The sequence below is a fragment of the Emys orbicularis genome, chromosome 3 (genome assembly GCF_028017835.1).
Source record: "Emys orbicularis isolate rEmyOrb1 chromosome 3, rEmyOrb1.hap1, whole genome shotgun sequence".
NCBI lineage: Eukaryota > Metazoa > Chordata > Testudines > Emydidae > Emys > Emys orbicularis.
In genome coordinates this window covers 39,655,522-39,681,036 of record NC_088685.1, presented here as the reverse complement: position 1 = coordinate 39,681,036, position 25,515 = coordinate 39,655,522, and the positions used below count along the sequence as shown (strand labels likewise).

General features: G+C 40.2%; 1 protein-coding gene across 1 annotated transcript in view; it reads left to right on the top strand.

Moving 5' to 3' along the window:
* Positions 1–25,515, top strand: part of SNTG2 (syntrophin gamma 2) — a 480,514-nt gene that overhangs the window by 344,979 nt on the left and 110,020 nt on the right. Inside the window, exon 9 of the mRNA XM_065401720.1 lies at positions 10,261–10,388. Within this exon, the coding sequence (XP_065257792.1) occupies positions 10,261–10,388 (128 nt within the window). The remainder of the gene's footprint in view (positions 1–10,260; positions 10,389–25,515) is intronic.

The following is a 25,515-nucleotide window of genomic DNA, read 5'->3' as shown; positions in this document are numbered from 1 at the left end:
TCAGGAGAACCTACATGGAATTTTTTTGCTTCCCAGCTACCCCGCCCCCCAAATGAAATTGACTCAAAGTTGTGAAATTGTCAAGTGAGGGAGGCTGAGAGCCAGGTAGGCAGAGAATCAGCATCAGCATCCCCCCTGGAAAGCTTTGGTCAATTTTACTAGAGCTTTCCTGTCCAGGTGCTAATGAGAAAGCAAACCCACCTGCTCAGCTTCTCCCCCATCTCTGGGGCCAGAGTAGAAAGCCCAGGTATTCAGGTCCTAAAGCTGGAGGGTAAGCTGAAAGGCTGAGTGCCCAGGATCTCTGCCGCTCCAGCCCCAAAGCTGGAGGCAGATTCAGGTAGCTCAGCCTGAGCAGCCTTCCAGGAAAGCTTTTATCAATTTATAGAAGGAAAAACTTTTTTAGCAAGGCTGAAATTTTCTGACAATGTATTCGATGGGCTCTACTAGAAATATTCTACCTCCCTTCACAATTACTTACACCTGTCAGTGGGCCAATTTTTCTAAAGGATTTCAACCTGGTTTATAAATTCATTAAATTACAAAAAGATTTAGACACTGTTTTGAATATCTGGCCCATAATTTCCCCCCCAAAATTAGAACTTTTAAAGATAAGTTAGTGGGGGTTACATCCTGCTCATATTAAGTCAATGTCAAAAATCCCATTGACTTTACTGGGGACAGATTGAAACCAGAATGTTCAAAGACAAAAGTGCTCTCTGTCCCCCTACAACAAATCTCTAATTTTATTGGGCATTGAAATAATTTAATTTAGAAGATTCAAAGTGGAGGAAATGATTGTATCTTTGTAGATTTCTCTCTTCTCAGCTAGTTTATTTAACAAGAAAACCTTTATGAGTCAAGCCAAATAGGCCCTGAATGTTACTGTGCATTTAAGATAACAAAAAGTCACTGTGTACTTAACATACCAGAGATCCATTTTAACATGTCATCCACACTCTTAGAATTAGCAGAATCTGGACTCCTTCTGTTCTCACATCCTTGACATGCAGACTGTTTTCAAAAGATTTTATATTGCCATTTTGCCCTTTATTTTATTTAAGTATCTTTCCGATTATGTTCTTATGACCTTCTGAAGTTAGTTGGAGCCATGTAGTTTTACCATTCATGTCAGATAGCTCCAAACTCAAATATTTTATTGATCACAAGAAACAGTATCTTGGAGAGTCAAAGATGTCTTGTAAGCGCTTCAGTGCTAGTTGTGATCAGCATTGAAAGTTTATAGTAATTGAGACATTTAGAGAATTCCAGGAAAGAAGACCCGAGTCTGTACAATTACCTGTTTTGGGGAAGTCAGCTTAGATGGAGAAGTTAGCTGGATTTCTCTTGCTTTTCAGCTGTTTCCAAATAACAACTCAGGAAATAATTCCAGTCAGATAATAAATTTAAGATAACATTTAACCCATAAATTACAAGGTAATTTAGCACTAACAGAACAATGTGGGATGAATTTATTAAATTTATTTTAAAAAATGTTGACACCTGGATTCTGGTGCTGGAAAGGTGGCAGAAGGCTTGGAAATGTCCTATTGAGGAAGTAAGATGGCGACAATGAACCATGTTCTTGATTTTCTTTAGTATTAGTCTTTCCTCTTTCTTCTAGTTTCTCTGCTTTGGTTTCTCTATATTTTCTCCTGGAAGTGGAGCTCTATGGTATGGCACTGACAGATTGGAGTATCTCGTGTAAGAATGTTCTCTCTTGAAACACTCATGCTAACAACAAATGCTGCTTGAAATGAAATAAAATAGCTATTTATTGAAAGTTATGAAATAATGAGAAAGGATTAAATTCTGTCCCCATTACTCAGCATAATTATTAGGCTGCATGGCTAGGAAAAGCTGTAGTGCTGTGGGGAAAGGAGACAACTAATTCCCCCTCCTTGCACCCACTTTAAGCCACTATTCATGACTAAGGCTACATTTTAGTCACAGGTATTTTTAGTAAAAGTCATGGACAGGTCCCAGGCCATAAACAAAAATTCACAGGCCCCTGACCTGTCCATGACTTCTACTAAAAATACTCACCTTGACTAAAACTTGGGCGGGGGGGCTGCAGGTTCTCGGGGGGGGGGGGGGGTCTGGAGACACCATGGGTGCTGGGTGAGGTGGCCCAGGCCCCCTGCGGGGGCTGGGCAGCTGTCAGGGTCCACTAGGCTGTGGACATCCACCCTATGTCTCTTATAAATAATGAAATAGGCCTCATTGTGGAACCCTTTACTCCTTTTGGTGAGCTCTTACTAGTGCAGGAAGCCTCATTAAGGTTATTGGCATTAGTTATGCTAGTAAGGGCGCTACATTCAGACCCACTGTAGGAATGCATACTTTATATAGAGAGCATGTGTGTATTGATACATTATGTAGCATGTGTAGTAACCAATAAAATTCTGTTGTAACAAATGGACACACTAATTATCTTTACTTGTTTGCTGATCCCCTTTCTCTCTGCCTGTTTGTTTTGCCTCTCAATACATACAATCTTTGGACCAGGGACCGTTCTGTGTTTGTACAGTACCTAGCACAACACTTGCCAGAAACTACTAATAATCATCAACCTAATTTCAAGCTGATTATATATGCTATTAAAAAAGTAAATTTAAGAATTTTAGATTTACTTAGGAAATGCAAAATTGTTTGATTTTTCTATATTTTCACAATTTTTCATTCTTATGGAGAAAGTCTTTCAGTGTTAAAATATGTTAACTACTAAAGGACCCAATCCTCAATTCTGCCTTCCTTATATTCCCAAAATACCCACTGAAGTCAAACATGGCCAACTTGAAGTCAGAGTTTATGGTAAGCAAAGAGTGCAGGATCACACCCTTAATATTTGTTTTTCATTTTATGAAAATATAATAAAAATATATAAACCTTATTCCAACAAAAGTTTTAGAAGGCAACTCTGATTCCAAACAGGTTTCAGTGTAGCTATGTGAATAGGACTCTTCAAAAATTAGATCACAACATGAAGTTACAATTTTGGCTTAGCCTAGCCTTTCCAGATTCCATTTGATAAAAATAAACATTTGAGATGTTAACCTTGAACACTGTGCTATGGCTGTCAAGGGGCATCCCTAATTGAAGCTGTAAATTACATTACTGGAGAAGATTCAAAATGTTATTTATCTCCCTAGACATGATATTTTCCTTACAGGGGCCAATGACAATTTAAAAAAAAAAGTTGCCCAAGCTCTGCAGATCACTTGTCACAAGAACATGAAAAGTTGTGAGCTTCCACCAATCTCATGTTTTGTTTCTCCCCAGGTTCACTGTGAAAGCATCACCGTGGAAGCATGTCTGATTAGTTCTGCTACTTATCAGAGAACTTGCTGCTTGACCCCAATGAGTTATTGTAGAATAGGTTTCAAAATTTTACAGAAGTTGTCTCCTAAATTCTCCTCACCAGTTGAAGTCTGTCCTGAGTGGGTGGTCACTAGATGTCGTTACAAGCATATGCTTGTTCAGTGTTCTGTCTGAAATAAGATTTCTGAATTCAGTCCAATTCCTAATGGACAGATATTAGAAATAAATTGGCATTAATTGACAGTCTCATCAGAAAGAGAAAGACTAAGGTGTGAAATGAATATGGAGTATAAATTATCATCTTATCCCAGAGATAGTCCCTAGAGAGCCAATTTTTGAAGCTCTTGGAGAGGTAGTGTGGAAAGGCTTACAATAAAGCTAAATGCAGACTTTGATTTTCAGGGTTGTCAAATCAGCATCTTTGATGAGCTGTAAATTCTCAACAATAATAACAAAACTTAAAGAATTTTCAAAAGCAATCAGTGTTGGCCTAACTGCTTCTGCTGAAGTCAAAGGGCTTTTTACCATTCACTTCAATGGGAACAGGGCTAAACCAATGCTAAGCATTATAGAAAATCCCAAACTTATAAAAGTAGCTATATAAAATACTTATAGAAGTTATTCTGTATTACATGTATTTTTTTCTCATTTAGAAAAAATGAAAATAATCAGAAGCTGGTTCTAATAAAATTTGAATATCTGCAAGCTTTTGAAAGTCTCTCCAGTCCAGTCACCCACATCACTTCTGCTTTCACGTGCAATTTCCAAAATTCTCCAAATAAAATTGGAGATGAGCCTAGACCAAAACCCTGGTCTGGTTAAGAATATAAGAATGATCATACTGGTCACTCCAATATTCCATCTAGCCCAATATCCTGGCTTCCAAGAGTGGCCAATGCCAGGTGCTTTAAAGGAAATGAACAGAACAGGTAATCATGAAGTGATCCATCCCCTGTCACCCATTCCCAGCTTCTGGCAAACAGAGGCTAGGGACTCTTCAGAGAATGCTTTTGCATCCCTGCCCATCCTGACTAATAGCAATTGATGGATCTATCCTCCACAAACTTATCTATTTCTCGTTTGAACCTTGTTATAGTCTTGGCCTTCACAACATCCTCTGGCAAAGAGTCCCACAGGTTGACTGTGTTGTATGAAGAAACACTTCCTTTTGCTTGTTTTAAATCTGCTGTCTATTAATTTTATTTGATGACTCCTAGTTCTTGTGTTATGAGAAGGAGTAAATAACACTTCTTTATTTACTTTCTCAACACCCATCATGTTTTTATAAACCTCTATCATATCCCCCGTAGCGACGCGAGACTGACCGGTGCGGCACCTCCTGCTCCTTATCCTGGAAATAAGCTCTCCAGCATACAGAGCGCCTCCTACTGTCCAGTGTCTCACCTGCCTCAGGCCCCCGTGTCCCTCCCAAACCCCAGTGCCCCTTTACCTCAGGGTTCTGCCCCAGCAGTACCCCCACACTCTGGGTCTCCCCTCCCAGGGGAACCCCTAACCCTCTCACCCACCTTGCCTCAGTGGCTACTGCCAGTCGTCATCTAGCCCCCATTCACTGGGGCAGACTGCAGTCTGTCATGGCCACTCATCATCAGCAAGGAGGTTGGACCAGCTGCCTCTACCTATCTCTGGATTGCTGCCTCTGCAACCCCAGTACCTTTTTTGGCCCTTTTAGCAAGGCCCACAGCTTGGGGATTTACCAGGCTGGAGCTCCCCAGCTCCTCCTGCCTTTCCCCAGCCCTGCTCCAGTCCCTGTACCCTGAGCTCCCAAGCAGCCCAGTCCTTCTCCCTCCAAGGCTGGAGAGAGAGAGCAACTTAGCTCCTGGCTCACAGTCCTTTTATAGGGCCATCTGTTTCCTAATTGGGCATGGTCCCAGCTGTGGCTGCCTTCCCAATCACCCTACCCTATCGGCTCCCCGGGGCAACCCTTTCCCAGGGCTGTTTTAACCCCTTCAGGGCCAGAGCGGGGTGACCGCCCCATTACACCCCCCCTTAGTCATCTCTTTTCCAAGCTGAAAAGTCCCTGTCTTATTAATCTCTCTTCATATGGAAGCTGTTCCATACCCCTAATCATTTTTGTTGCCCTTTCCTGTACCTTTTCTAATTCCAATATATCTTTTTTAAGATGGGGCAACCACATCTGCACTCAGCGTTCAAGATGTGGGCGTACCATGGATTTATGTAGAGGCAATATATTATTTTCTGTCTTATTATCTATCCCTTTCTTAATGATTCCCAATATTTTGTTACTTTTTTTGACTGCAACTGCACATTGAGTGGATGTTTTCAGAGAACTATCCACAATGACTCCAAGATCTCTTTCTTGAGGATTAACAGCTTATTTAGCCCCCCTGATTTTATATGTATAGTTGGGATTATGTTTTCCAATGTGCATTACTTTGCATTTATCAACATTGAATTTCATCTGTCATTTTGATGCCCAGTTACCCAGTTTTCTGAGATCCCTTTGTAACTCTTCGCAGTCTGCTTTGGGCTTAACTATCTTGAATAGTTTTGTATCATCTGCAAATTTTGCCACCTCACTGTTTACCCCTTTTTCCAGATCATTCATGAATATGTTGAACAGCACTGGTTCCAGGACACACTCTTGGGGCACACCATTTACCTCTCTTCATTCTGAAATCAGTCCATTTATTCCTACCCTTTGTTTCCTATCTTTTAACCAGTTACCGGTTATGATATGACAGTTATTTCTAATCAGATACCAAACCTTTTGCTCATTTCTCCCTGCTTCCCGAGGGTGCATGGAAAGGCATGGAGCCCCTGCAGAGCAGGCAGCCATTTGTGTGTAGTAGTTTGTGCACTCCCCCTACATGCCAGAGAGCTATGCTATGCAGAGAATATGCTATGGCTATATGCAATGTGCACAGTCTAGTGGTAAGTAAATATCTTATTCTGAGTTTTCCAAATTGTGTAAATAGCCCAGTGAAGCCATCATGGGCCTTCTAAACACGATGGCATTCTCCATTCCTTTTCTTTTGTTAAACAAGGTAAAATATGCTTAAAGGACTACAATATGTATTAGGGGATCTTAATATGTCTGCACAATTTTCTTAGGAAATAGAATATACTTTCTGAAAAATATAGAGGGATGCTTTCTATCCTCCACTACAGTGTGTGTTGGGTTTTAAAATGTGGCCTGTTAGTAAGTAAACCCATGGAATGGGGACTACTGTGGTTCCTTTGCATTCTCTTTCTAGTTCTATATGCTACAGAGTCTCCACACAGACAGTCCAGTCCAGGAAGCTGCTGTTCTCTCTCATGTGCTCCCCACACAGTCAATGTTTGTAGTTCTTGCTACATGGCAGCCATTCCTGCCTGAGCAGAATGATGTGTGGAGGTGGAGCCGCTGGTCAGAATTACACAACAGCATGGGCCCAGAAGTAACCAGATTTATTATGGGGCAGAGAGAAGCCAAGGCAGCTAAAAGTGTAACAAAGGTGTGACACCTTTGGTCATGTGCATGGTCACAAATGATCATATACCTCAGTCACATGGCAGGAGTCTGTATCCACTGACTCCAGTGGTTACTGTTGCATCTTCTTCTCCCAACCCCCACATTTAAAATAATTAAATGCAAATAAATCAGTAATAGCCATCATAAAGCTAATACAGCCAGTTAACAAAAAGAATAATTTGTTCCACTGCTGAGGTGGATCCAACAACTGTGGACTCTGTTTACTGCTCTTGGTGTTTTTCATTGTCAATGAGTTGACATCTGTTCTTTCTGTCATCCTGAATGTCCTCATGAAAGAGAGAGCCAATGTTCTCTTTGGTTTTGTTTAGATGTTGTCGGTTATTTTTGGGATTGTTACAATCTTTGTGTAGATGGTTCAACTGTTATTTTGGCAAATCTGCCTTCACTTTCAGTTTAGAATTTAACAGTCTCTCCCATTTGCAATTAGAGTAATTGTTTAACGTTTTGTTGTAGTATTTCTTCCATTTTAGTTTCTTAACTTAAAGGTTAATTGTCCTTGACTCAAGTAAAGATCCTATTATAAAGATATATTTTTTTCCTTCTGTTTGAATTGGTGAACCTAATGAAGCATTGTGAGGTGGCTAATCTAACAATGAAAAATGTAGATCCTTTGAATCTACCATGGTTTTGCTTAAATCAAGTTCTCTACTCTATCAACTGACATCTCTGGCGCATAACAAGGTCTTGATGAGGAATGCCTGACATATTAAAGAAAATTGCCTGAGTGAGCCACTTGTGAGTTATGAGTTCTGTTAATAATTCAGCTGGAATCTCATGGTGAGCAAATTAATTTACGTGTCGCCACAACACTGATGTGTAAACCCAAGTAGTAGTCCATAAAGAACTTACTGTAAACATTGTTGTTTAATTCAAATAGCTCTGTTCCAATCTTGTACCAAGGTGATTGGGAATTTCATGTGGTTTCAGTGTTTCTTTTCCATTCTGTTTCCTGTATTTATTTCACATTTTACACTAGGCATCAGTCAGACTTAGCCACAACAGACTTTTTACTTTATTCTTACATTTGTCAATGTCCAGATGGATACAGTGAATTATAGTTAGCATTTCCAATCTTGGACTGAGATATGTCACAATATCATGTATACAGAATCCCAATGTATGTAGCAATTTCATCCCAATGGTCCCAGTACATTTTTTATGATGGCAGGACGCATAGTTTTTGTATTGGATAGTCATCTAGAATTACTATCTAAAGATAGTATTATTAGTATTTTTATTCAATATGCATGCTGCAGTAGCACTCGTGCCAGAACCCCATTATGCTAGGCGCTGTACACAAATAGTAAATGACATTCCCTTCCCCAAAGAGTTTTACAATCTAAAAGCTGCTGTAGGTTGCAGTGTTGTCAACCCAATCAATTTTATTATTAGTCCCATGGTAATTGGTGTTCTTCTTAAACCCTTGTCTCCTAAGGTGCCTGTTATTACGTGAGAATACAGCTTTGATTTTTTTTTTAAAAAAAATAAGTGTTTAGCCCTACTGATTGTAGAGAAAAGCTTGAAAAATGTGAAGACTAAAAGCTCAAAAAGCAGACACAAATAAAAAGAACCCAGAGTGTATTACTTTTTTAAAGAGTCATGAATTTTAAGGTGTGTTTATTTTTTCTTATTTAGTTTTTTGGGAATCTGACTAATGAATGCTTAGTGTTGGCAATACTCAGGCTGGGTCATTTTGTTTCCTATTTGATCTTAGTTTAGAAATGGATACTACTTGAGTCAGATTTACATCAAAATTGTCTTCTTGAAGCTCTTCTATAAATAACCTGGGATTTGGGAGATCTGGGTTCAATTCCCTGCTCTGCCACAAATTTTCGATATGACCTTCAGCAAGTGACTTAGCGTCGCCATGCCACATTTTCTCCTCTTTGAAATAGCATTGCTCTCCCCCAGCAGGGTGTGGTGAGGATAAATAAAAATTTTGAAATATTCAATATTACAGTAAGTATCTTAGATAACTTTCACTGTTTTTTGGTGCTTTGTAAGAAGCCCCTTGCTGGTTCTGTATTTCACATTTATTAAGCGCTTTTTCAGTTTTTGTGATCATTTTATGAAATCTAAGTGGTGCTTCAAACAATGGTTTCCAAAAGTTTCTAGTTTGTTTGGGCTTCAACTGATTGCTGTCCATAACCATATTCATGAAATCACTCACAACCGAAACCAATTGCCACCTTTTCTTTCTCAATCTGAGCTCAGTTTTATTGTGTTTTAGTGAGTGCTACAGAAGTATATACCTCAGGGCCATCATTTTGCAGAAGAACAGTTCACAATTCATGTGATCTTGTATCAACTGAAATGTTGAGCCTTTTCTTAAATTTCAAAGTGTTTTCAGTACTTGTGCTTATGTGACAACTTTTTTAATTCCCCAAAGAATTCTTTTTTTTAATCATTCCTGTTCCATTCTGTAGTATCTTCATGCAGTATTTCAAATGAAGGATTTCATTGTGACAAATTAGGAATTAGATATGTTAACATGTTCATGAGTCTCTGTAAAACCTCCTTTCTTAGGTTTGATTTGAGCTCCTTTATCATTGAATGTGTGTCCTAAATTATTAATATAATTCAGTTTTTAGCTGGCATTTGATCCTGTTTAATTTAAGGTTTCCTTTGGAATGCTGGGGTGCTGATCATTTTCACCCAAAATCAGTAGATCAACAATAATTTCCACTTTACCCAGATCCTCAAAAATCTGGAACATCTTTGATGCACATCACATGTTGCTGTTATAGTGTTGAGGATCCTGCCTTTTGCAGGTATCCCAGAATCCATGTATCCAATTCTTCAGGGAGAGAAAATGCCCAATGTAATGGTTTTGAACAAAACTCTAAAATTGAAACTCACAAAGTTTACTAGTCCATATATGGATTTTTCCTGCCTTAGGTATAACATGTAATTCAGGATATTCAAATCTGTGGCTAAATGAAGGCATGGGTAAATGTCACAATATATCCGTATATGCAGAATTTGTTGCATGATTGCAGTAGGCCTTACTTCAATATATTTTATGCACTGTTTTTTTCTTGACAATTGTGTATGGATACTTAAAGGAAAGCACAAATACATTCCAAATAAAGTTCTATCCTGGAGTGATTTTATGTTGTAATCACTGACATTAAAATGAATGTATTTGTATCATCAATTAGAAGTGGGCTTTACATTTTAATTAAAACATAAATGGATTTTACATCACACAAATAATAAAATCAAAACACAGGCATAGCACCAAGATCTCTGTTTTGTTTTCACATAAATTCTTATTTTAATTTCTCTTCTAAACTCTGTTTCTTAACAATTATATTACTATATGTTACTAGTTTTTAAAGAGCGCACAGCCACAGATGCATTTCCATGCTTTCTGCACTGTATGATCTGATAGTCTGTGCTTACTGATTCTCATTTATTCTCTACAGGCTCCATCATCGCCCTCCTCACCCATAGCTAATGAACCAAAATATGAGAAGCGCTGGCTAGACACCCTATCAGTTCCTCTATCGATGGCTCGAATCTCAAGATACAAAGCCGGAACAGATAAATTAAGGTTTGTAATTTGAAAGGGAAAGAAGTGGGTTAACTAAATGCACCTAATTTTTGTTATGAAGGTGTTGGCTGTGGAAGAATTCTTTGACTTGAGAGATGAAAAATTTTAGTTCATATTATTATACAAAACTGTACTATTTTCTCTTGAGATTTATAACATGCATAGGAGGACTGTTGAAGACAAAGAAAAAGTAAAAAAGGGCACTAAAAGTAAGTAGGTAAGATAAGGTAAGTAAGTAAGATAGGGTTCACCACCAGGTCTTTTTGACAGGTTTCCATGCCCCTTTTTTGCCTTACATCCTGTCCTCAGGTTCTGTATCTGGTCTCATGCCCTTTTGGTGTTGTCAGCCATTTGGGAGAAAATAGGGGTTTATTTTTTTTCCATGGGGAATGTTAGGGATGATTGTGTGCATGTGATTTTACATGTGAAAAATAGGTTTTTAGATAATTCAGAAAATAAGGCAGGTTCTGAGAAGAGATAAAAAATAAGGGAGGTTATTAAAGACAGAGAGAAAAAAATAACGGAGATTATTAAAGAGAGAAAAATAAGGGAGGTTATTAAAGAAGAATATAAAGATTATTAAAGGAAACTAAGGAAAAATAAGGACTCTTAAAGAAAGAGAGGCAAAAAAGGTTTATTAAAGACAGAGAGGAAAAATAAAGTTTATTAAAGAAAAGAGAAAAAAATAAGGGCTAGTAGTAATACCCCTGATAGGGTTGATCACCATGTATTTTTGACAGGTTTCCACACACCTTTTTTTTTGCATTTGTCCCACCCTCCGAGTCCTGTCCAGTCATGTGCACTTTTAATAGGATCATAGAATCATAGGATTGGATGGGACCTCCAGACATCTTCTAGTTCAGTCCCCTGAACTCCTGGCAGGACTAAGTATTATCTAGACCATCCCTGATAGGTGTTTGTCTAACCTGCTCTTAAAAATCTCCAAATACAGAGATTCCACAACCTCTCTAGGCATTTTATATTCAGTGCTTAACTACCCTGACAGCTAGGAAGTTTTTCCTAATGACCAACCTAAACCTCCCTTGCTGTAATTTGAGCCCATTGCTTCTTGTGCTAATCTCAGAGTTTAACAAGAACAATTATTTGGCTTAAATAAAATAAATTAATGGTGATATCCTATCTCCTAGAAATGGAAGGGACCTTGAAAGGTCATTGAGTCCAGCCCCCTGCCTTCACTAGCAGGACCAAGTACTGATTTTGCCCCAGATCCCTAAGTGGCCCCCTTAAGGATTGAACTCACAACCCTGGGTTTAGCAGGCCAATGCTCAAACCACTGAGCTATCCCTCCCGCCTTGTTTAAATGAAAAAAACAACAACAACAGATAACACATACATCTTTTTAAAAAACAGTATTTTTTAAAGTGTTGCTAGAGAAAAACTTTTATAATGAAATCTTTAACTTTATACAAAACACACAGACACACATGCTAACTTAAAAGGAAAAAACAGCTTATGTAAAACAGTAGATAAGAACGCTGTTTTTCACCCACTTTTTAAATGCTGTCAAAGTTTTAACAGTTTCCTAAAGGGAAAAAAAACTGTTGTAAAGAAGGCTTTAGATGTATATAATATATAAAACAAAACTAGCGCAGGGGTCGGCAACCTTCAGCATGTGGCCCATCATGGTAATCCGAAGGCAGGTCGTGAGACGTTTTATTTACGTTGACCATCCGCAGGCACGGCCCCCCGCAGCTCCCAGTGGCTGCAGTTCAGCCTGAGGAGGAAACACATTTTAAACCTGTCTCTAAAGACAGAAAAATAGTAAGAAATTTGTATTGAGAGAGATCTAGAACTCCATCCCCAATGAGCCATATGCAGGAGAATTAACTTCTGTCTCTATTTCTGCCACAGACTTCCTTCCTGTGTGATGCTAAGCAAGTCATTTTAGCTAAAATTTTGACAGGTGGTCACTGAGTGTGGGTTCCTCATTTCCTTTGCACCTGACTTGAGGCATCTGGGGCCTGACATTCTAACTGCAGGTGAAGTCAATGGGAGATGTGAATGCTCAGTACTATTCTCAGTCAGGCAGTATAGTCTGGAGCACATGGATGGGAGTCAGGCGACTGAGTTCTAACCATGGCTTTGCCACTGTTTCATTGTGTGACCTTGAGCAAATCACTTAAGATATCTGGAGGGTGGGATAATAATAATTTATCTCCCAGGCAAGTTGTGAAAATACATTCATTAATGTTGGTTATACATGCAGTCACTGTGGGTTTCAAAGAAGAGACTGCACGGAAATTAATAATTTTGTATTCAGGGTTTGGATGGCATTCAGTACATAAGGGATCAGATTAGGCCACATATTGAATGATGAGGATAAAAAGAATTGTTAAATAGTTGCCTCCTTTCTTGAGCATCATCATCCCGTGCACTGAATGAGGCATATGTCCTGATTGTATGTGATCATTTATTTAAAGCTATCTTAAAGCAAAAGGAGACAGAATTCAGGTTGCCTGGGAATTATTTAACTTTCAAGAGCTTGACTCTGCAATCTAAATTATGTTCTTTTAACACCATTGTAATTTTACATTGTACACACATTTTATCAGACATTTTATTAAAACATATACACATATATGTGTGAATATACACACACATGCCACAGTAATACAAGAAATTTTAACTAATTTGCTGCTTGTGGAGGAAAGGCAGTCCAAGGTTAACCTCCAATAGAAAAATATTTTGAAAATGCCTGCCAATTAGTGATTGCCAAAAGCCAAATATTATAATATGAAGAAATATTTTTATAAGCAAGGGAAAAATAAATAATTGGCCGGCATTTTCAGAATATTTCCCTATAGGAGGTTATAAGATCTTCAGTATTTAGTAGGCTGTTTAAAAGATTAGTCTTAATTTAATTGTGCCTGCTGGTCTGATGCTGTTTTTAAAAGCTTTTTTGACATTCTTTACGTCTTCTCTCAAGGACGAGAGAAAAATGTCTTTGTACGGCACCAAACACGTTATCTGTACTGAACAAGTAAGAAATGAGTAAGAAGCAATGTAAGAAGTCACATCTTACTTTTCTGACAAATCTTTCAGATATTCTGTTTCTTACTTGTGAATTTGCTTTTTTATACAAACTGTCATAAACAGGGCAGAAGTCAATCCAGTTATTCTTGCTGTCTGGCTGTTATAGCAACTTGAAATGACCTTGCTGATCTTATATGTTGGGTTTTTTTAACCATGATTGTTGCAAGCAAGGTGTATTTTCAGTTTTTTCTCTATCTTTCTGTAAATAATCTTTTCTTCGAGCATTTCGGACAGGTATCTGAACAAAACTGAGATTGTCTGTCATAGGGTTATAAACTATATGAAACTTTACTCAAGTTCATCTTTGCTGTTCCCTTTATAATATCTTACAAAGAATATCATGTCAGTGTGTTGTCATTATTGATTATAACACTGTCCTGACCTTTCTTGACGTCTGTTTGTATCAGACATGTTTTGCACTGACACAGTCATCTACCATGAGAGATGCAGCGTTGCCTAGTGGATAGTGCACTGGACTAGGACTCATAAGTTATAGGTTCTATTCCTGGTTGTGGTACTGGCTTCGTGAGTGACCCTGGACAAGTCACTGTGCCTCAGTTTGCCTCTCTGTAATGGGGATAATGATACTTACCTCCTTTGTAGAGCACTCTGAGAGTTACAGATGAGAAGTGCTGTAGGAGAGCTAGGTCTTATTATTATTGCACCATATCTGTTTATTCTGTCTGCGGAGCTAGATGCTAGTATACTTTTAGTGGGATTGGATTAAAAGTCTCATCTTGGTTCTCTTCCAAATCGTGAGTACCTTGGTATTCACCTTGCTTAGTTTTAACAGGAAAACGGATCTTTTCAATGTTCATTTTTGTCATCAGATGGCACCTTCCACATTGATTTTTAATTACTCTTTTTTTTTACTATAATTAAAGTGTAGTACTTGAACAGTGGGTCTCTCACCTCTTGGGAGACTACTATGAACCACTGGGCTAAAAGTTATAAGGTGAGCATCACCTCCTCTGACCAGATTTTGAATGGGGACCAATCTGGTAGGTGGCCTCTGAGCACACCTGCCGGATCAGGACCTGCACGTGAGTTAGGCAGCCAAAGGCCTATCTTCCCTTGGTTTGTCAGTCACTCTGGGACTTAGGTGGAAGACAGGTGTTTGGATACCTAGAATTAGGTGGCAGTGTGCATGCTCTGAGGCAGAAACATAGGGCCCTAGGGAACTTTCTCCTTGAAAACTTAGAGGCCAAGTGACTTTAGGTGCCTGCAGGGCTTTGACAGGAGTTTTGTGCTTTGCAGTGATCCCAAAATTGGGACTTAGGTGCCTAAAACATGGACTTAGGCATCAATTTCTTTTGTGCATCCAGCCCTGTGGCTTTACTGCATGTTTGCATAGTGCAATAGAGACATTGATCCCTGACTGGGACCCTGAGGTGCTACTGGAATAAACAAATGATAGTAATTCAAGAATAATGAATAACCTATGCCACTATTCTTCTTGAAGCAAGATCATCCATTTAGTCACAAATATCTTTGCAAATATGATTTTTCATTATCCAATCAACTCTAGTTCTAAAACACCTGTTGGGATATTTTCCTTGTTAATCATCCTACACTTTCCTTTATCTATCCCATTACTTTTAGTAATACTCCCTTGGTGTTCTCAAATGACTTCTCTCAACATTTAACTCAATATGTTGATTTGCCGAGTTGGCTTTGAATATTTTAACATCTGGTCTAGTTTAATTTAAAAGAGATTCACTAGGAATGTGTTACATTTAGTGTACAGGATACTAAATTTCTGCATGAATGAGGACCAGTTAACAAAATAATATCATTCAAATCAACATGTAGACTTTTTGGATTAGTGTATCTGCCGTATTCTGTCAACCTAAAGATGAGAAAAAATGCTATCAACTAAGTCACTTGGTGTCAATGTGGTCTCTTCATTACTCTGTATCAATGTTATTGTTATATCATTATAAGAAATCTACAGAACTGGTGAAAGATCGGGGGGTCAGTAAATGGTACCACCCATATAGCTGAGAAAACATCCCCAGTTGATGCACAGTATTTCCCATCCTATGAATATCAGAGTGTTTTCAAATTATCACATTGGCAAAATAATTGGTTAATTTGGATTTGAAATACTAATGGTGTCTGAGGATTTTTCATGCCAATATTACTGTTCTTAACTGATCACAGGCAGTGTGGTGTTTTTGTTTTTAAGAGGGGGAAGAATTGTTTCACCTTTTGTTCTGCTTGCTGGCAATATACCAAATTCTAATGCACTGTACTGCTGCCTCAGACTTGTTAGGGTGTGCTGTTTGCTAGGATAAACATGATTGAGGAAATATGACATCAGTAACCCAGTGCAACACACCATCTGGGAAAACTGAAGAAAAATGCTTTTTGTATACTGCAGATAAAGAAGCAGTACACTTTCAGAAAATAAACAGGAACATTTTCAGGCCATTTTCTTTAATGCCTAGTCCATCTTGCGGTGGAACTTAGCTAATGGAATTTAGTTAAACATTCTGTTGGCAATAAAGAACCCCTGGTGGTGTTGGCCTCGCATTGTTTAATGGAGTTAAAGGGGAAATTACTTTCCTGTAGATATCATTCAAATGGTTCCTACTCCTGGGTCTTGCACTTGTAGCACAAGGCAGAAGGGAAATCCCCTAGCTTTCAAAGGCTGTTGATCCTTTGAGGCACTGGTAGGTTTCACATACAAAGCAACTTGCCAGTGCCGCTGTGTCATCTAATATGTTCTGTTTCACTTCACTTCATCTAATATGTTTATCAGGAACAGAAAGCAAAGTGCTCCCTAACCTCCAAAAATCAGTAGTTCAGCATGGAGCGCTCACTGTGTCCCATTAGGATGCAGTGACTGCCTCAGCTTCCCCTCACCACTGTGCCTTGATTTCCCTCTGAGTTGATAGGACATTTTATATTAGCCAGGGATCAATCTCTCTCTTTCTCTCTGTAGAAAGACCCCACAATAAGTGCAGCCTATTCTCTGGTCTCTTTCTTACTGGGGAGCAGCAGCTACCTTAGATATCCTGCTTCCTCTTCTCAGCAAATCTTATTTTGTAGCCTGCAGTCACATGTTCCCTCAGAACGATGAGTCCCATGATGTCTTGCTGCTTGAATAGGATTGTGAGAAGCCATATACCTTCCTTATGGGTCTCAGAACACCCTGTTAAACTGTGCTAGAAATATTTACTTATTTTAATATATGCATACCTGAAAGGCACATATCTCATCCTCTAGGCACTTCTCACAAAATTGTACATAGCACAATTCTTACAAAACCAACTAATTCTGTGGCTTATCCTGTCCACACATAGAATCATAGAATCATAGAATATCAGGGTTGGAAGGGACCTCAGGAGGTCATCTAGTCCAACCCCCTGCTCAAAGCAGGACCAATTCCCAACTAAATCATCCCAGCCAGGGCTTTGTCAAGCCGGGACTTAAAAACCTCCAAAGAAGGAGACTCCACCACCTCCCTAGGTAACGCATTCCAGTGCTTCACCACCCTCCTAGTGAAAAAGTTTTTCCTAATATCCAACCTAGACCTCCCCCACTGCAACTTGAGACCATTGCTACTTGTTCTGTCATCTGCCACCACTGAGAACAGCCGAGCTCCATCCTCTTTGGAACCCCCCTTCAGGTAGTTGTAGGCTGCTATCAAATCCCCCCTCATTCTTCTCTTCTGGAGACTAAACAATCCCAGTTCCCTCAGCCTCTCCTCATAAGTCATGTGCTCCAGACCCCTAATCATTTTTGTTGCCCTCCCCTGGACTCTTTCCAATTTTTCCACATCCTTCTTGTAGTGTAGGGCCCAAAACTGGACACAGTATTCCAGATGAGGCCTCACCAATGTCAAATAAAGGGGAACAATCACGTTCCTCGATCTGCTGGCAATGCCCCTACTTATACAGCCCAAAATGCCATTAGCCTTCTTGGCGACAAGAGCACACTGTTGACTCATATCCAGCTTCTCGTCCACTGTGACCCCTAGGTCCTTTTCTGCAGAACTGCTACCTAGCCATTCGGTCCCTAGTCTGTAGCAGTGCATGGGATTCTTCCGTCCTAAGTGCAGGACTCTGCACTTGTCCTTGTTGAACCTCATCAGGGTTTTTTTGGCCCAATCCTCTAATCTGTCTAGGTCCCTCTGTATCCGATCCCTACCCTCTAGTGTATTTACCACGCCTCCCAGTTTAGTGTCATCTGCAAACTTGCTGAGAGTGAAGTCCACACCATCCTCCAGATCATTAATAAAGATATTAAACAAAACAGGCCCCAGGACCGACCCTTGGGGCACTCCGCTTGAAACCGGCTGCCAACTAGATATGGAGCCATTGATCACTACCCGTTGAGCCCGACGATCTAGCCAGCTTTCTATCCACATTACAGTCCATTCATCCAGCCCATACTTCTTTAACTTGGCGGCAAGAATACTGTGGGAGACCGTATCAAAAGCTTTGCTAAAGTCAAGGAATAACACATCCACTGCTTTCCCCTCATCCACAGAGCCAGTTATCTCATCATAGAAGGCAATTAGGTTAGTCGGGCACAACTTCCCCTTGGTGAATCCATGCTGACTGTTCCTGATCACTTTCCTCTCCTCTAAGTGTTTCATAATTGATTCCTTGAGGACCTGCTCCATGATTTTTCCAGGGACGGAGGTGAGGCTGACTGGCCTGTAGTTCCCCGGATCCTCCTTCTTCCCTTCTTTAAAGATGGGCACTACATTAGCCTTTTTCGAGTCATCCGGGACCTCCCCCGATCGCCATGAGTTTTCAAAAATAATGGCTAATGGCTCTGCAATCTCATCCGCCAACTCCTTTAGCACCCTCGGATGCAGTGCATCCGGCCCCATGGACTTGTGCACATCCAGTTTTTCTAAATAGTCCCGAACCACTTCTTTCTCCACAGAGGGCTGGTCACCTTCTCCCCATACTGTGCTGCTCAGTGCAGTAGTCTGGGAGCTGACCTTGTTCGTGAAGACAGAGGCAAAAAAATCATTGAGTACATTAGCTTTTTCCACATCCTCGGTCACTAGGTTGCCTCCCTCATTCAGTAAGGGGCCCACACTTTCCTTGACTTTCTTCTTGTTGCTAACATACCTGAAGAAACCCTTCTTGTTACTCTTAACATCTCTTGCTAGCTGCAACTCCAAGTGTGATTTGGCCTTCCTGATTTCACTCCTGCATGCCTGAGCAATGTTTTTATACTCCTCCCTGGTCATTTTTCCAATCTTCCACTTCTTGTGAGCTTCTTTTTTGTGTTTAAGATCAGCAAGGATTTCACTGTTTAGCCAAGCTGGTCGCCTGTCATATTTACTATTCTTTCTATACATCGGGATGGTTTGTTCCTGCAACCGCAATAAGGATTCTTTAAAATACAGCCAGCTCTCCTGGACCCCTTTGCCCTTCATGTTATTCTCCCAGGGGATCCTGCCCATCTGTTCCCTGAGGGAGTCAAAGTCTGCTTTTCTGAAGTCCAGGGTCCGTATTCTACTGCTCTCCTTTCTTCCTTGTGTCAGGATCCTGAACTCGACCATCTCATGGTCACTGCCTCCCAGGTTCCCATCCACTTTTGCTTCCCCTACTAATTCTTCCCTGTTTGTGAGCAGCAGGTCAGGAAAAGCTCTGCCCCTAGTTGGTTCCTCCAGCACTTGCACCAGGAAATTGTCCCCTACACTTTCCAAAAACTTCCTGGATTGTCTGTGCACCGCTGTATTGCTCTCCCAGCAGATATCAGGGTGATTAAAGTCTCCCATGAGAACCAGGGCCTGCGATTTAGCAACTTCTGCTAGTTGCCAGAAGAAAGCCTCGTCCACCTCATCCCCCTGGTCTGGTGGTCTATAGCAGACTCCGACCACGACATCACCCTTGTTGCTCACACTTCTCAACTTTATCCAGAGACTCTCAGGTTTTTCTGCAGTTTTATACCGGAGCTCTGAGCAGTCATACTTCTCTCTTACATACAACGCAACTCCCCCACCTTTTCTGCCCTGCCTGTCCTTCCTGAACAGTTTATATCCATCCATGACAGTACTCCAGTCATGTGAGTTATCCCACCAAGTCTCTGTTATTCCAATCGCATCATAGTTCCCTGACTGTGCCAGGACTTCCAGTTCTCCCTGCTTGTTTCCCAGGTTTCTTGCATTTGTGTATAGGCACTTAAGATAACTCATCGATCGTCCCTCTTTCTCAGTATGAGACAGGAGTCCTCCCCTCTTGCTCTCTCCTGCTTGTGCTTCCTCCCAGGATCCCATTTCCCCACTTACCTCAGGGCTTTGGTCTCCTTCCCCCGGTGAACCTAGTTTAAAGCCCTCCTCACTAGGTTAGCCAGCCTGCTGGCGAAGATGCTCTTCCCTCTCTTCGTTAGGTGGAGCCCGTCTCTGCCTAGCACTCCTCTTCCTTGGAACACCATCCCATGGTCGAAGAATCCAAAGCCTTCTCTCCGACACCACCTGCGTAGCCATTCGTTGACTTCCACAATTCGACGGTCTCTACCCAGGCCTTTTCCTTGCACAGGGAGGATGGACATCAACTGAAGAATTGATTTAAAAATTCACCATTCTGTACTCTCCCTAAAGGCTACAGAAAATCATTTGCAGATCAACAAATTCAGACCTAGCTGGTCTCTGGTGTACGTGAGTGCCAAGTTCTTCCACACTTTATAGGTTAATAAACAATAGCGTGAATAATATCTAGAAATCAACAGGCAGCCAATTCAAATCTCACAACACCATTCACTGTGAGTTGTACCTATCCTGGCATATGGATGTCATGACCAGAAAGTCAGTAATTGAAAACAAATGTTTCATTTTCCAACTCGAAGGGGAAGGTTGGAGGATGGAAAACAGCCAAAAACCCTTGAGTACCAAGGGAGATTCCACCTGCCTTGTGAAAAAGTACTACTGCTAAAAGCAGGAACTCAGCCAATGCTGTATCTTCAGAGAAAACAGTAAGAGCGTGTTAGGATACATTTCAATACATAGCTGGCAATACTTTGCACTGACTGGGAGAGGGACAGAATCACCTAGTGCATTTCTCATCTTTCATTTCAGTTATTCTCAGGTAGTGCTTACTGTGAACACATTTTGGAACCCTAACCTCTGCAGCTAATTTAAATCTCTTAGGATGATGTATAGTAGTGAAGAGAACCCTTTTAACTTTCTTAGCTGCATTAGACTCTGCAATGCTGACAGAAGCAAAATAGATGGAAGAGTGACTTTTTTCATTAAAACAAGTCAATCTGAGTCAGGTTAAACATAGAGAAGAGGTTTGATGAATAAGATGCCACCATTTTATACTGTGACTTTTTCCCCCTCTGGCAGGGTCAGGGGTGTGCGGAGAAACTGGGTCTCCCACATCCCAGGGATTGCTCTAACCACTGGGCTAAAAGTTATATGGTGGGCACCACAATCTCCTCCTCCTGGCTTCTTGGAAAAAATGGCATAGGCGCCTAACTCCAGGAGAGGGTTCACAGCTGAGAATAACAAGCAGAGATAGGTATCTTCTTGCAACCCAGATTTAGGTAACTATCTCCATGAGAGAGGTGAGGCTTAGGACACATCCCTCTTGTTAGCATCTCCCATTGGCAAGCTTACATGGCTTCCCACCTAGTGTGCTGGCTTATATGAATCACAACCCTATTTCTCCCCTTTTTTTTAGTTCGGAAGCCTTGGCACCTAACTCAGGCTTTGTGAATCGCAGTGATTTAATGGGCATGTAAAAGTTAGGTGCTATGATTCTCAGTGTTACAACACCTAACTTCTTTTATGCATCTAGTCCCTACCTAAAAGATCTTGTAACCTTAGTATAATGATAACATGCAGCAGGTGGATGAAACAAACAAACAGATAGGAGTCAGGGAGAGAAAGAGGTAGGAATAATAAAGCAGTTTTTTATATACTAGCTGTGTGCATAATCTAACTTGTCACCTGCCTAGCTGTTATCGACTGGCAGTGTTCTGTATTCCTCTCAGCAGAAATGATTATTAAGAGGGGATGTGGGACAGGATAAGGTCATGGCTTTACACATTTCTTTTCTGGGAGTCTGCATTGTGCACATGAGAATGATTGCCAGATATTGATGAAAATGTCTGTGAATTCTAAAAGTCTGAGGAATTTTATCCTGAATGATTCATTTGACAACATGTATCAAAAGTGCAATATGCTCTATTGACGATTCTCTTGTTTCAAAAGTTTCAGTCATCTAGTCAGTGAGTAGAGCCATAACCATGAGCCATGCATGACTATTCACCTAAACAAAAAGGATGGTCCGGTGGTTAGGACAATAGCCTGGGACTTGGGAGACCGAAGTGCTGCTCCCTTCTCCACTACAGGCTGCCTTACAAGACATTTAGGCCAAGATTCTGACAGGTAGTTCAGCCCTTAGCTTTCACTGAGATCAGTAGGAGTTAGCACCTAAAAACCTTTGAGGATCTGAGCCTTAGTGTCTCTCTGCTTCAGGTCCCCATCTGTAAAATGGAGATGGTAAGAATAAATTTCGATGTCACCTGGATGTTAGGAAGATAAATACCGCAACAAAGTTACTGTGCTGCCTGGCAGCATGAGTCGGAGTTTCTTGACACATCCACAGAGAGCATCTCCAATGTGAGGCTGCACCACAGTCTCAAGAGGTATCTCTGAAACAAATTGCCATGGGTGGAGAGCAAAGCTGCACCAGCAGCAGGAGAGGAGCTTCAGCTGTACCCTCTTCTATGCCCTCTTCCAGTAACAAAAAGCTTTTGTTAAAGGTAATTATTCCAGGGACTTTGCATGCCTCTGCTAACCCTCCAATAAAGAGATTGTGAGGTCACAGTACGTAAAGTCTGTGAGAGGTTCAAATACCACAGTTACATATAAATAACATAGCTAAAATCACACATCATGAATAACAACTAATGAATAGTTTAAATGAACAGCCCAGAGGCTGAAAATTGTTTGTCCATGCTATTCAGTGAATGTAACAATGAATATGTTGTAAACAAGGTTCACTAGCAAACCAAGGAAAGGATTAAATTTGCAGTTAAAATATTTTCAGCAAATGATTCAACCAGCTCGTATCTGGATCTACACATTCCTACCACCACCATCATTTGGGAGTGCACCAAGGACAACATTGTTTTGGCAGGATCATCCTTAAGAGGCCCTGGCCAGCAGCAGGGCTGTCCTTAGGCATATGCAGCATATGTGGCTGCCTAGGGCACCTGAAAATTTGGGGCAACCACTGGGTCTTAGTGTCCACCGTCCCGACTTTCCTATCCCTGTTCTGACCCTTCCTGCAGGCTCCCACAGCTAGCTTTTGCCTTTCACCCGCCCTCCCCCTTGAAGAGAGCCCTTAAAGGAACAACACCCCTTTCCTTCCAAATAGCTGGACAAAGACTTTCCCTTTCTTTACTTCTGACTATCCAATGAACTAGTTTTAAGAGAACCCTCCAGCAAAATCAGTACCTTAGTAAGATATAAAATCCCTTGTTATGCCTAAAATCTTTGGAAACATATTTTTTAAAGTTGGTGAAATTTCATAAACATGTCTACTTTTATGTAGATCACACAAAGTAAAATTAGTGTTCCCTTTTTCTAAAAGCAATGCACATTGGTATGAACACACTAAACCTCTGTGACTGATTAATTTAAAATAATGTCTTTGTTTTAGTGAGTTAAATATGTAGCAATCTGGAATGATTACTTTATGAAGGCTTAAGAGTACATTTAAAATATAAAATCAGCTTAGAAATACTGATTAAGAAAATGTAAAACAGAGAAAAGCTGCAGCATGTATTCCATAATATTTAATGTTGTATTCAGCAAGACAGCTGATTCACCCTTACTACAAAGGTTTTGCAGATAAATCTCTGACAAACTTCAGGGCATATCAAAAACCTGTGACTGACATCTTTTATTCCCAAGTTTAGTGCTTTTAATTAGGTACCTTCTGCATGTCCATTCTGCGTGAAGGAGAGGGTACGCGGGTCTCTGCGGGGAACTGTGACTCTCCGTAACCATGAGGCGGGCCAGGCATCTCGCTATCCTTTGCTGCCTCTTCCTCCCCCTGCCCCCGGCTGCAAGCCCGGGCTGCCATCGGGCATAGGGGCACCAGTTTAATAATACTGCATAGGGCCTCATAAATCCTAAGGAGGGCCCTGGTCAGCAGACCTACTCCTTCCCACCATCCTCAAGGAATGCATCAGGATCTGTGGCCTCCTGAAGGAGAGGACTAAAAAGGATTCGGGGCCCTGGCAGACCTGCTTGCTTCCCAGTGCAATTACTGTAAATCAGTCTTTAAAATATAAAGAGTGAATCTGGAAGGAGCTGACTGTTTTAGATTTTAAACTTCTCTCCCGCAAAAAAGAAAATTTTATGAATCACATTCTTGGCATTATAATTTGTCAGTTTGTTTTCAGAAGTTTATCATAGAAAAGAACATCTCTCTGCTTCATATTATGTTAAAAATAACTGTGCTTTAGCACAATAATAATAAACTGTGTAGACAATCTATGCCAGCATTGTCATAATGTCCCTTCAAAAACCCTTTAGTTTGGAAATTTTAAAGCAGAACTATGGAGAGGGATGCAGTAAATCTGTCATGCATTGTCAGGTATAGAAGTCTGTTTTTCCCAGGCACACATGTTTAAGTCCAATAAGTAGTAACAGGAGTTATGCATGCACGTTACATGGAGAATTGAAAGTCTTTAACAAGTAATCATCTGCCCATAATTTAACCATAAAGTACATGAGGCTTACTGTGGCAGTGACACAGATTAATGCAATTCATTTTTCACAGGTTGTAGACTGTCCTGCTGCCAAAATGCCTACAGGGCAGGAGATGAAATTGTACCTGAACTGGCACCAAACTGACAGGGCAGGCTGGTAATTATTATCTAAATCTAGATTTTACTAGCCATTTTATGGGTCAGGGAATATCTAGAGACACACATGTTTTATACCTTGAGATTGAAGGCGTTGACCTACCAAGTCAGCCGTAAAGCCATCATTAAGATAAATGCAGTGTGCCCACAAAGACTTAAATAGATGGTTTATTACTGAAGGCTTTTACCTCTCCCACACATTCCCATTGTGCTGAAGAAGCTATTAAGAAATAGCATGTGATCCCAATCATCCTAATGATTCCAAATAAACTATAAATAAATGCATTGATTTTGTAAAGTTAATGTTTACTTAACTGTACTGACATCTATTTTGCCAATTGGTTCAATAAGGTGAAAGAAACCAAATCTCATCTGATTTTCTGTATATAAGTTTTTAATTTAATTTCAGCAATCATCTTACACTTTCCAAACAAGTATTGACAATTTTGTTTTGACTTATGATCTGATTCTGCAAAGGCTTCTGCACATGCTTAAGTTTAAGTACCAGAACATTTCTACTGAGTTCAGTGGGACTACTGTTTTTGCAGAATTCGGGCCCTAATTTGTATAACTGGTAGTTATAGCCAAATACATATGTTATTCTTACAGAACACACAGAGAAATAAACACACTGTATTCACATGCCACCACAAAGCTCACTTCTAGTAGAAATAGCTGCATCCTACAGAGTGCAGTAGCAATGTGATATACTAAATATGCCATCTTTCAGTCTTTGCATTTTCAGGTAGCTCCTGTTCTCAGGGGGAACCAAACTGGGACTAAGTATTATTTTGATATTTTTTCTATGTAGTGCCTCTTATTATTTACACTTCATTCAACCTGTAGACACCCAACACTTACCACACTTAGATTTAATTGAACAATTTGATTGTAAAAGGATTGAGGATTAATGTCAAACATTCATCAGAAAAACACCGACCTAAGTGAGCAACAAGCACATATGTGTATGCTTTCCAGTTCTAAAAGTATTTACATCTTTTATATGCCTTTACTCTTTCATGTACCTGACAAACAAAAAATACTCTCCCGCATCACTCACTTAAAAAATGAAAATTCATCTCATTTATCAGATGATTGTTCAGTAGATTATAGAAAACTTCTCATATAGTGGACATAGTTAGAAAACTACTTTTTGCCTTGTAACTGTTAAGTAAACTATTACTAATGATATACCCCCATTATAACTGAAGGGAATAGG